The 13,075-nt window shown below is 41.8% G+C and overlaps 1 protein-coding gene across 2 annotated transcripts in view; it reads right to left on the bottom strand.

Moving 5' to 3' along the window:
* The window catches only part of PDE3A (phosphodiesterase 3A), a 1,388,780-nt gene that overhangs the window by 62,352 nt on the left and 1,313,353 nt on the right, over positions 1–13,075 (bottom strand). For both annotated transcript variants that reach the window (XM_069628418.1, XM_069628419.1), the window contains one exon: positions 4,533–4,694. In XM_069628418.1, coding sequence (XP_069484519.1) covers positions 4,533–4,694 — 162 coding nt within the window. The remainder of the gene's footprint in view (positions 1–4,532; positions 4,695–13,075) is intronic.

Below are 13,075 nucleotides of genomic sequence, written 5' to 3'. Positions count from 1 at the left end.
CCTCCTACTGTGCTCTTATCCAATTCCCAGCTTCTTTTCTACTTTATCAAATAAGGGCCTTTCCTCCTTGCCCATTCACCTTCCTTCTGCAGGGATTCTGTGTGTGTGTCTCGCTCTCTCTCTCTTGCTTTCTTTCTCTGTCACCTCCCACCGTTGTTCTCGCTCCTCCTTCCTGATCATGCTGTGGGTAGTGGGCCCTGGCCATTTGAATCATGCCAACACCCTCAGGGACAGGCAGGGGATGTTGCCTCAGACTCCTGCAACTGTTCTGAAGCTCAGGAAAGGGATGCACGTCTTGCATATGCAGAGTGCTGATAGCTGGTAGTCTATCGTATGGGTCTTCCTGGCAATGCATATTTAGAATTAGAGGTCACAGTCAATGGTAAAGCCAAGTGATCTTGCACTGGGTAGGAGTTGAGGCATGACTCCATTGTGCTACATATTCCTCATCCTTCTCTTGATTTGGTCATACTAAGAGAACAAATTTGGACTTTGATTGGGTTAAGCTTCAGGTAGGGGTTTGCCATGCAGGGTTGGATGAGGCAAAAGAGTGCTTGAGCCAATGGATGTTGTGAATTCAAATGATCATTAGGTAAAGCTGCTTGTCATCTGCATATTGGTGTATCTTGAATCAGTGATGGCAAGTATTGTAAGGATCACCACAACAGTTTGTCCCTGCTGAATCCTTGCCTGCCAGTCCACCCACCCCCTTTTTACATTTCAGGAACTGTTCTTGGATTTCTACAAATAAGCGAACTGCTTGATTAATAAAAAACTGCCTATTAGACAAAATTCGCTAGAAATACCCAATACATAAAAATAAATGCAAACGCAGGCCACCTCATATTCGGTCTACATTTAACATTTCCCGTATGTAGCAGCTCCGCATTTCTAATATTTTTTGATGGCAACATGTGCTGGCAGGACAGGCATTCACTGTTTGCATGAAACACACCCTCGTGAAAATCAAGCAATTCTCCATTTTGAATGTGCGACACCAGTTCACCCTGAAATAAAATGTGCCTCATGCCCTGCAAATGGCACTGAGTACTGATTGTGCACGGTGTGCGTCTATTGTAACATGGTTCCATGTAGTCAGATTAGTAAATCAGGATTAGAATTATAGGTTAGTCCAGGCGGGTAAGTAATTGGCAATTTACCCGCAAGATCACATCTCCCACTTCCACTCACGACAACATCTCAGGATCTTTCATTTTAAGGACTATTTGACAACCTGAACTTTTTAGTTGCATGCTTAACCAGTATATGATACTTTTACCATTTGAGTCATGTTGGTGTTAAGCAGTGACTGAATTGTCAGAAAATAGTCTGCTCCACACCAGTAATGCCCCTGCTCATTAAATGCGTACAGCTCTGTCATCATTCTGTCAATGAACAACATTAGCCTACATTAAGGAATATTAATTTATAAGGGTTCGATGAAAATAGGGGCATTCAGAGGCAAAGGACGCGTTGTCATGGGAGCAGAGAGCATCCTCTGTTATGCATTAAGGGCAGCTGGTGTTCTTGTTAATGATACACTCCTAAAATGAGTCGTTATGGCAACTAACGCCATAAGAACGCATGGTATGGTTAGTATCTTACAAAAGAAATTGAATTTAGAAACATATCCTGCCCTTACAAATTATGAGGTCAACCTCCATAAACTAACATGCCTGAATAGTTTGTGGAACCATGTTCATAACAAATGGTATTATTTCTGAGTTCTGGGGGCAGGTAGGTATAGAACATATTGCAGAACTGCTAAGCCATTCATGGAGACAATCTTCTTATTTCAGATCTTATCGCCAGATGTTTGCTTACTTGTCTCGTACATTACTCTTTTATTGAATTGGTGGTGTTCGACACATGTTTCACCACATTACAAAAGGTTATTTGTAAAAATGATGAATGTTAAACACTGAATGGTGAAACACTTGAGTGGAAAAGGGTTGCATTTCAAATGACAGGTTACTATAGTACCATGCAATCTAAAATGTTAAATGTAACGTTTTAAAACAATCAACACAACCAGCCATGTCACTATTATATTAAACAAATAATTGCTCACATAACCGTTGACCTGCTTACCTCTTCCCTTAAGGGACTTCATTTTTTAAATCAACTTCTTGTTAAGATGGGTGTAACACCTCATTCTCCACTTAACCTGACTTTACCCCTATCCAACAACATTGTTGCTAGGTTCATTGTCACCCTCACCCTTTAAGCATGCGTCAGTTTGCTTTCTATATTACAATTCAACATTTCTGTTCATTCTGATTTTCGAGATTTGGAGTTTTCAAGATTTTCCATTCAACCTTATGAGCATCCTTTTCAACTTTGTGTTTTTAGCAACTGCCACTCAAAACAGTGGGCAGAAACGACTGTCCACTTCTGTCTCTGACCACCATCAGCCACATTGCTTACTGCTGAGTTCTAAAGCCCTTGCTTCTCCAGATGCTTTGGACTAAAACTCCCATCAGCCTTAGCCAATATAGTCAATGGTGAGGGATCATGGGAATCACAGTCCTATACATGTTGAGAGCCACACGTTACCGACCCCTGGTTTACTCTGTGTAGGTTAGCCAACAGTTCAATGTGAACATCTTGAAAGAAAAAGGAAGAATGAAAAATTCAAAACTTGAAGAATAATAGAATTGCTATATATTGCACTGTTCACAAACTTCATACATGAACTTCACATCTGTTAAGTCTGACACTGGTTTGTACTTAGACTACATTAAGCCCCACAAGTATTGCTAATTGTACAAAGCCCCACACAACAGTATAAATCCCAAGTCTCACTAGATTAATAAACTACATAACAAAGCCTATATGTGGATTGAGGTGGCACTGGTTTCATTTCCTCATCTGAACAATTAACTTTGCAATCCCCGAAATCAGTGTTGTGTGCCAAGCACAATATTGCCAACCATTAATCGGTGGTCGAGAATAATCTGGTAACCTTCATTCTTATATTTAGAACAGGTGTATACATGTGTGTTTGAAACATACATAACCTCCCAGTATTTTAGCTCCTTGTCAAATAAAGGGAGTGTACCAAGTCTGATAATACATGTTAGAGAATTGTTTCTTCTCTTTAGACAATACGAGTGTGGAATGCAGGCTCTAACTTCTAGGGGAAGCTTGAATTTCCTGTTTGCCTTTTGTTCTTCTCGCTCTTTCCAGCTCTCTAGCTAATCACAAACCTTTGGATGCAGGCCATACCTGCTTGGAAAAGCCTGGATTCCTAGAGTTAATATGTGATGTATACACAGTGAATACTGGGCAAGATGAAATGGACAAACTTAGTAATGGGAAGCACATGTACTAGTGCAAGTAAGCGAATTCTACGTAATGTATACACAAAGTATGGAAACCCAAGACACAAATTTAGCACTTGGCATATAGGTGAGTGGATTATTAGACTTGAACTAGAACTTTGCCTGACTTTGCTAAAAAAAAGTTAAGCAATGGATAGAGTTGCAAAGTCATTGCAGAACCATGATAACCTGTCCAAGCTCAGTCCATCATTGCAATTAAGACATGCTGTATAATATGAAGCATCCCAACATAGGCTGAAAATAACAACCCTCATTACATAGGTGCTAATTCCTTGTCGGAGTGATATTGCACAAAAGAAATTCACTCCTCCTAAAGAGCCAGTAAAAGGTCCTGACAGGCTTTTTTGACTTCCCACCTGCTCATTTCCTACCTGGTGACCAACAGGACTACTAGGGCGAAATGTGTTCACTTGTGTAAGGCAACTGTGGCTATGCACAGCGAAGGCATCCCTGCAAGCCGTTTACTCAAAGAGTGGGAGGAGTCATCTGGAGCCTTGAAAAAACACAGGTCTCATGGAGATCTGACATTACCTCAAAAAACAAAAGTTGATTGGAGTCTCTAGGTTGCGTCCCTGGAACCCTCACATACTTAAGGCTGTGCCACATTGCACAAATAGCTGGTAGTTTTCTTTGTCAATGTTTTTCTTCCTCTTCTGGTTCCATATTACCATATTTGGAATTGTAGCAGGACGTGTCAGGAGGGTAGGGTAAGATTTCCATGGTACACATACCTGCCGCTGGTGATGGGCAGAGACTGGGATCGGAATTCCCGCTGGATGGACCTTCTGGCTGTAACCACTGACACTGATGAGCAACATGTACTGCACCCTTTAATTAGTCAAGGACAGCCCTAAGCAGCTAACTAGTGATGGTGTACACCAGTAATCCTTTCAGATGTCATTGATAGAAGTTGTACTTTAGAGAAGTGATTTGCACAGGAGGAACGAATGAGACCTGTGTGCAATAGTGCCAGATGATCCTTAAGATAGTTACAATTGTACCTATTCACATCTCTAGGGACCGTGGGCTTCCAAGGAATAGAAGATGATATGAAAACTTCTTAAGAAAATATCAGTAAAACATAAGACCGCCTCAAATATTGTTGCTGAAAAGGAGGATGGTCGGACGTTACAAGAACATGAAAAGGAGGGCACATGATCTACTTTTTGTCCTCACTGAGGACCTTACCTGTTCATAAAATTCGTTGACTATGCCTTCAGTCCACTGCAAATGCAGGTCCTTCGTTTTTGCGGGTCCATTAATGTCAGCCAACTTAATACACATTTGACAAACCAGCAATCGGTCATTCTCATTGGTCCAGTCAATACCAGGCCCAACCTCTTCATTGACCTAAAAAAACAAGGGTCATTGATCATTACCATATTACGTACTGATAAGATTGCATTAATAGGGGTAATTGCTATATAACAGGATAAATATTATCATCAGTATAAAAACATGCACTTGTGATTTTGCATGCACATCCTGGATGACAAATGCAAAACATACAGAACAGTAAATATGCTATTATTGACAAAGGTGTGGGAATAGATAGGTCGATTGCAATGAAGTCATAGGCATTGAGGACACCGGTTAAGGAATCTAGCTGGTGGTATAGGTTCAACGTAGATCTATCCTGTTTCATCTGAGTACATTACACCGAAGTTCCATTTCACTGCAAAGCATTGAAATGCAAAAGTCAGAATAACCACTTAATTAGCCAAAATCAACCACATTTCTTCATAAAAATGACTCTGATTTTCAATAAAACTTCCACCGTCTTTTGGAGTAACCTAATCTTCAACCTCACCCAGACATAAATCAAACCTTAACTAGAATCAGAAGCTAATTATATGATATGATATTTTATTTGTATCGCGCTCGTACACAAGTGTTTCAGAGCGCAAGAAATATACACCTAACCCTGGCCCTATCCCGCTCTGCCTATCAGTACATTCACCCTAACCTTAGCTCATTATCATCATTTAACTGAGGTGTAATTTCTGGTATTTCTTTTTTAATTAACTGTTTTTGCATTTAAATATTTGCATTTAAAAGCCTATTGTGAATAAATGGCAAATGATATGACAAGATACCTACCCAATGTCACATTTCCCCTGACAACACCATGTCCTTTTCAACCTTTTCCTTACCAAAGACATATGGAACTTATAAAGAACAAGCACAGAGCTTTTATGTTCTGCATGCGGAAACAGCCAACTCTTATTCCAGAGATTCCACAGGAAGCCTAGTTCAATATCCAGAAAAACAGAGCCTCACTATTTCAAAAGTAGATGTATCTGTTTAAGTGGACCTTAGCCCTTTGTAACTGTACCTGAATTGTTTATCATTGTGACTCCTGTTGGATCAAAGTGAAGGCAACTATCCCCATTTAGAATAGGTGCTGCATCCTCAACTTTTCGGTTCATATTTTACTGGAGCTTAACAGCTTTTAAGGTTGTAACAGAAATACACCTTAATGTTGTAATTTGAACCATTTCCCCAAAAGAACTGTGGGTTTTAATTAATTTTCCATCTTTGTGTATAGGGACAATAGCATATTTCTGCAAGAGGTTGTGCTATGTTACAATCTTTAGCTAAATCAGGACCACCAAACTCGGCGTAGTTATCCTAGTTTTCCTTCCACCGTCCAAAGCAGGGCAAGTTTGGAAAGTGATGCTCCTGCTGTAAATCCCTCCAACTTCCACTTCTCTAAACCCCTTGTTCCAGAGAACAAGGTGATGGAGGAGGTTTGGGGCTAGAAGAAAGAAAGTAATTTCCCCTAGGAAGATTGCATCCCTCTAATTAATGTCCAGATACTTGGTGCAAGGGATCAGCCAGATCCATAAAGGTTTCCTAAGGAGGCTGTGCCAATGCAGCAATTCATAATTGGCATTTCCCTTTAGAAATTCTGAAAATTGGGAATTCTTATAAAATGCAAAAGCATTAAAAACAGGCCAGGCATGACATATGTTTGCCAACATTTAATTATTACAAGGATAAATCAAAAAATGTCCCTCATGGTCAAGGATGTGGACAACATGTGGTCCATCCTGGTGGCTGTAGCAAACAAAAGCAAATGTGGGGAAAGGTGCTCAGTTTCCCAAGTAACGGGAAAGGAATTCCAAGACAAATTTCCTACAAGCTTACAATTTCAACACAGAAATAGTGCCTGTTATTTGTAGTTTCCTTCATGAGGTTCATGTGCACTTAGTGGCAGAGTTTCTTCATCTTCCTGGGTTTAAAATTGTTGCTAACGCTTGGTAGTTAAATCTGTAGTTAGTGTCATGCCAGAGCTTGCCTTAAACAAAGGATTGCAGCAATACGAAGACTAGTAGCCATTCTAAGGTTTTTAGGTCCTTGCAGGATCCTCTTTAAGCTTCTCCTCACCTACCTCACTCAGTGCCTTAGTTTTATAGCCTCCCAACACAAACTCTCTCTCTCCTCCTGGATGTCCCGCTAGAAGGTTATTCCTGGCAGACATATTTCTCTTCCTTCCCTCTCTTTCTCTCTGTCCTTGTGCTTGGCCAATTATTTTCCTAAGGCCCATTCCCCCAAACATCTAAATCTTTCCCTTTTGCTTCATCCCAGTCTTCTCTTCATGGCCTTCTATTCTTTCCCTGATTGTTCTTTCTTCTCTGCTCTTGTACTCTTGGTGATTATCTGCTTCACCTTGCCACTCTCGTCAGACTTCTCCCTAATAAACTTTTCATGGTTAACCACTCTCTCTTCAGTCCCATCGTCCTTAAGTACCACTTTGTTAAGAGCTGGCATCTTCATACCCTTCACTATGGTTCATCTAACCTCTCTTCATAGTTTCTCTCACCACTTCCTCTTTTACTTCTCAAACTACCTCCTCCTTAGATACCGCTATAATCAAAGGTAACTTTGCAATTTCTCTCTTCCCGCTTCCAGGGAGCTTCTCTCCCCAGCCTCCTGGTTCTTTCTCTCCCGAACTTCGATGATCTTCCTCTCTCCAGCCTCCTAGGTCTCTCTCACCGCCTTTGTGCTTCTGTCTTCATTCTCTTGGGTCAGGCGCTAGATTCCTGGGTCTTTCTCTATCACTCTCCAACCTCTTGGGAAACACTCTCCCCAGCTTCCTGAGTCTTTCACTGCCCAGCCTCCTGCATATTCCTCTCCCAAAGTGTCTGGTGTAGTCCTCCACCCAGCTTTGTTGCCTTTTCCCTACCCAGCCTCCGGGGTATTTCTCTCCCCTTCTCATGGACCTTTATCTACCAACCGTCCCAGTTCTTTCCCTAGCCCGAGTAGAGGGTCTTTCTCTCCCTGGCCACCCAGGTCTGTTTCTCTCCAGGCACCTGGGTAACTCCTCCAGATTTCCCTCCTATACGAGCCTCTTGGTTCTCTTTCCCCCCCAGCCTCAGAGATTTTTACTCCATCCTCATGTATACAGGTCCAACTCCTTCTGCCTAAGGGTCAGGCTAAGTAGCTGGTTTGGGGATTGGCCCCCAGGGATGGCTTATATATTTGTTTTGGAACATAAGGTTGGTTCCTCACTCTCCATGGGTGTTCATCTTCTCCTTGCTACACACTGAACCCACCCCTTAGGCAAGACTCCCTTAGCCTAGAAGTCATTAGTGCATGTCTGTTTAGATACCTTGTAAGGTGATTGGTTAACTGTTCAAGCTTTCTATCTCAGTTCAGAATGTGTTCCATCCATATGTGTTTCAGATGTACAAGCAGATAAAAGACTATTCTACCATTATGGATGTGATGTCAGCACCTGTGCAAATAGAGCTGAGCATACAGGCTCTGGGGGATCCTAGGACTGCTCCTCATAATCGGTTCTCATGGGATACTCCATGGCATCTGCCATAGTGCACGCTTTGTTGAACATGGACTCAGGAATATTACTGAAAGCTATTCAGAAGATTGTGTTGTGCAAGGTCTCTCATTTTCACAGGGGACAGGAAGCAGAAGTGAATTAATAGGCCTCTTTTGCATGGGTTGCCATCTAGCTGAAAGAAAACATTGAGACCATTTCAAAACTGAGCCACTCATTCCTATGCAGGTGTTCAAAGATATGAAGAAAAAATACATCATGGCGCACAGGATCGAATCTTGTAGACAGTAGCAGCAAACATGGCGGAGTAGAACCTGCTCCATGGAGGCGATCATCCACAATATGTAGCGTAGTGTATCTCTGCTGCATAATGTACAGAACTCCAAATGGTAGTCCCGTAGAAAATGGTTGGCATCAATATGAGCATCGAGATGGATAGAGGGAGCTTTTTCTAAACGTTTACCCAAAAAAGGAAGATCACTAACATGGTGATTAATACTTAAGTCTTCAAAACCGAGTGGCAGCTTTTGCAACATCGGGGAGGAAAATGAAGTGTTAATAAGCACACTTAGAAGCCCCAGAGACTCAACTAGGAGCTTCTTCCAGAAGAAGTCAGGAATAGAATTGTGAGAATAACTAGCTGCCTTCAGAGAAACCGATTTAGAAGAATTCCAAACAGCACAGTATCTGGGTTGACTATGGGTCCAAAGCTTGTTTAGACTGCAAAGAGGATTTTAGTGAAATCACTTTCTCAATAAAAAGATCACTTGAGAAAACTCAGGGGTAAACATATTACTTAATTGCATTAAACAGATAGCGTGGTTAAAGTAGTGAATAAAAGAATGTGGCACATACAACTTACACTTTCCTACTGTAATATGCTTTCTCTTCTGGTCACAAACATAAAGGTGAGAGGGGCTATACATGTCTTAACTGATCCGATTTCTTTTTGAGGAAATAGACTTAACTCTTATTTATGGAGACCATAAACATGCTCTAGACAGTTGTCATTAGATTGCTACTGTTAGACAATTGATGAGCTGAAGACTTTGTGCAGTATTTTCAGTGTGTAGTTTAACATTTGATACTAACACTTAGAATTGGGGGGTAAATAGAGCAGGTTAGATGTGCTTAGGCCACGGAAATGCTGGCAGCAACAGGCGCACTTACATAGTCAGGTTCAGAAAGTAAAGAAACATTAAAATAGCGCGCTGAGCAATGTAACAGAAGCGAGATGGTCCTTGAAAATAAACATTCATTGTTTGTGCAAAAAAGTAGGGAAGGAAGGAGAAGGGTGGAAGTAAAAAGTGCAACATTTACAGGCAATTGTGCTAAGTGGAACGCCGCTGAAAGGTCGCAAAGGGGGCAAGATGGGTGCAGGAAAGTTCCGGCATGTGACATGGTCAGAGGTGACATCATGAAAAAGGCTGGAAGAAAATGTACAGAAACATAGAGAGTAGGCAGAGATAAATGAAGGGTTTGAAATAGAGGGAGAGCAAAGAGGGCTGGCTCTTTTTGCTGGGCTGGAGCTTTGACGCGGCTGGACTCCTGGGCTCCTGATCAATGCTGCTGGAGGGGGCTGCTGATAAATGAGCAGGGAGTTCATTGAAAGCTGTGGTTCGACTCTGGGGCAGTGTTCTGACAAAGACGGGCTGAGGCATACCTAGTTGCAGGAAAGGAGATTGCAAGCCTAGGGCCAGACGGACTTTCCAAAAGTCAGAGAGGCAAGATTCATTTGATGTTGAGTATCAGAGAGAGACCTAACAATGTTGGCCCCTTCTGAACAGGAATTGGCAGCGTGTCAGATTGGACATGAAAAGCAACACTTGCTTACTCTTTACGGTAACAAAAGCTTAATGAAGGGGTCTGAATGCAAAATCTTGAATGGGTGTTTGTCCCTTTAGTGAAAAAGGGTCATAATTTGACGAGCCATCCAATGATAAGTGAGAAAAGGTGAATAACAGAAAACTGAAACCCTAATGCTTTTATATTGTTTTGGTAACACATTAATACAGGGAAGGGTCTCTGAGGTAAAAAAGAAAATGCGCATGGTTGAAATTAAATGCTAATGTAATATTTGTTTATTCTAAGTGTCTTACGATAAATGTTTTATGGTGTTTGGTATTTGTGCTCATCAAGTGACATAATAGAGTTGACTGGTTCTTGCTGATGAGATTGAAAATATAGAGTGACTAACTGCAAAAGTAGACACTTAGCCATAACCATTACCTTTAGTGCACTCAACTGTAGAAAACAATGCCTTCTCCACATCCTGAGTAGCAGAGACCTGTAAAGACTCTTTCAACTAGCGTAACATAGTAGATGACAGGCTTGAATTTATTGAGAGGAAGCAAATCCCTGCAACCTTAAAATGAAGGGCCACATCCAAGAGCACCTGTCCCTGTCTTGCCCTGTGAGGAGGACCAGAGCTCAGAAGAGCTACAACATCCAGATGCCCCCCACACCCCCAGCACCTCCATTACCTGCACTGGCTTTCCACGAGGTAAAACGCTGCATCAAAATGTCTGCTGCATTGCCCACAGACCCACTCTGCCCCCAGAGAGCCCTGGAACAGGCTTCCGGATGCGAGCCAGCTGATTGGCTGCTTGCATATTTTATGGGATACAACCCCGGAGCTGGGAGGCGCAGCCGGTTCACACCAAAGGGTCTCATCCAAGGGCTCCTGTTCCTGTCTTGCCCTGTCTAGGCATGTCTAGCATGTTATATGCCACCAGTCTCGATATCAGAATGCCCTTTATGTTACCCACGATGGGGCTTAACCACAAACTTCATCAGCCAGTTACCAGCTGCTCCGGTGACCAGACCGTACCCGACAATAAAGCCTAAGGTAAGAAGCGATCTTCCTATTCCGATCCGTCTGCCTCATTAACATTCAATCTGTCTATCAGTATTGACCGCTATCTCCCCTTGCAACCCCACCCCTTTTGCCTAGATACTAATGAAACCGGCAGCCGATGCCAGTCTCTCCTTACAGCCTCACTCAAGGAGGCTTCACATTCCCTACCCCGGAGAGAATGCCCTAAGTTCACCTCTAAGTACCTTGGTTTTGCACTGTGTCACATGTGCTCAAACTATCCTCCCTTCATGCTTGAATCTCGCTCCCTTAAATACCAGATATGTATTTCATTTATTTGCAAATACCAGATCTGACACTCTGCAACCTGTGCTGCATTTGTATTTAACCTATTTGCAACTACTGGATTTGACACTTGTATTTAACCTATTTGCAACTACTGGATTTGACACTTGTATTTAACCTATTTGCAACTACCGTGTTTGACACTATGCAGCCTGTGCTGTCTTGCATTGAACCTACCTACAACTACTGGATTCGATTCACGCTGCCTCACACTTTACCTCTAATCCTGACTGTAACAGGTTTACCGGTACTTTGGCAGCAACCCCTGTACCTTGAGGGGCAGCTCTGCCTAAACCGATATTTGTAATTTAAGCACTAAGCATGACATGTTATGTAACAATGCCCAGATGCCTACGGGTTTGGTGCGCTTTATAAATGTAAAATAAATAAATAAATACAAAAATAACATCCTTATAATGTTATGGAGCCCAAAATAGGGTACAGTTTGGACCACACGGACAGAGTTTGCTGAAGGGACGGAATCTGGTGAAGGTGTGGAGTAAGCTGGGGGGGGGGGGGGGACGCATGCACTTATTTGAGCCTACAGCAGCAGGAAGCCTAAATACGCCATTGCTCTTGATATAGTAATTGCTTTAAGGAAATAATATATAATCACATAACTTTTTTTTTTTTAAAGAGAGCTACAAGTGCAGAATTGCCAGAAATGTGATGAAGGTGCTGCTAAGACCAACATGAATTTTGACTGCTAGTTATTCAAGGTATGCTAGAAAAAGAAGTAAATATTCACAACACCATTGACGAAGAAAGCCTGTACCAACATTTCTGCTCATTGTATTGGGCTCATTATTTATGAGAAAGTGGACCAGAAGTGTATCATAGTTCGGAGGTAAACAAGAATAGCACAAAGGAGGAGGTCAAGTTTGCAATTAACTTTCAAAAATGGGACAGGTCCCTGTGTCCAGAAAGATCCTCCACGTATTTATTAAAAGGTGAAACGAACATTTGGGTGCCATTCTTAACTTTTTATTTTTTGCAACAACCTAAATAAACACCATGGTTATCCCAGCACATTTGCTCTTGTCGCAGTTATCCCAGTTTTCAAAAGAGGGACCACACTTGTCTCTCTCAGTATTGACCATTCTCCCTGATAGAAAGCACTTCTAATATTCATGCAACGGTTCTGTGTAATAGGCTTCCATCTGGGGTCTGAAGGACAATGTGGTGCCTTACTGTGAGGAGGGCTCCCAAAATGGAGTAAGTACTATAGACCAAGCACTTGATCTTTAAGTGTTGATCCAAAAACAATCTTTAATGAAGCAACCACTGTCGGCTCGTTTCGTGGACCTTAGCACTGCATTTGATTCCTGTCAAGATTAACTCTGGAAGATCCTAAGCACGTTTAAGATCCGTAAAAGCATTTCAAATGCCATTAAAGGTGTACATGCCAATTATACCACCTCATTAAGGTACAGCCCTGGAGGTGAGACACAAAAACATTTCTGGTCACCAGGCGTGTCCAGCAAGGGTGCATTTCATGGTATACAGTTCTTTTGCCGTGGGATTTTTCATCGAGGGACTTTTCATCGCGGTTTTTTTATCCAAAAAAAATCGTTTTTTTTTGGGGGGGTGGGGTTTTAAAAATTAAATAAATATTTGTGGGTGAAAGGAAATAATTTTTTTTAAAAAAGGGCGGTTTAGCGGGGTAACCCCCCAAAAAAAACCAAAAAAAAAGCAGAGTTTTTTTCGATGAAAAAAAACACGATGAAAAGTCCCGCGACAAAATATCCTGCGGCAAAATAACATAGATCC

Source organism: Ambystoma mexicanum, chromosome 12, assembly GCF_040938575.1.
Source record: "Ambystoma mexicanum isolate Mex_15411 chromosome 12, UKY_AmexF1_1, whole genome shotgun sequence".
Lineage (NCBI taxonomy): Eukaryota > Metazoa > Chordata > Amphibia > Caudata > Ambystomatidae > Ambystoma > Ambystoma mexicanum.
The sequence above is the reverse complement of the archived record's forward strand: the minus strand, read 5'-3'. Positions and strand labels throughout refer to the sequence as shown.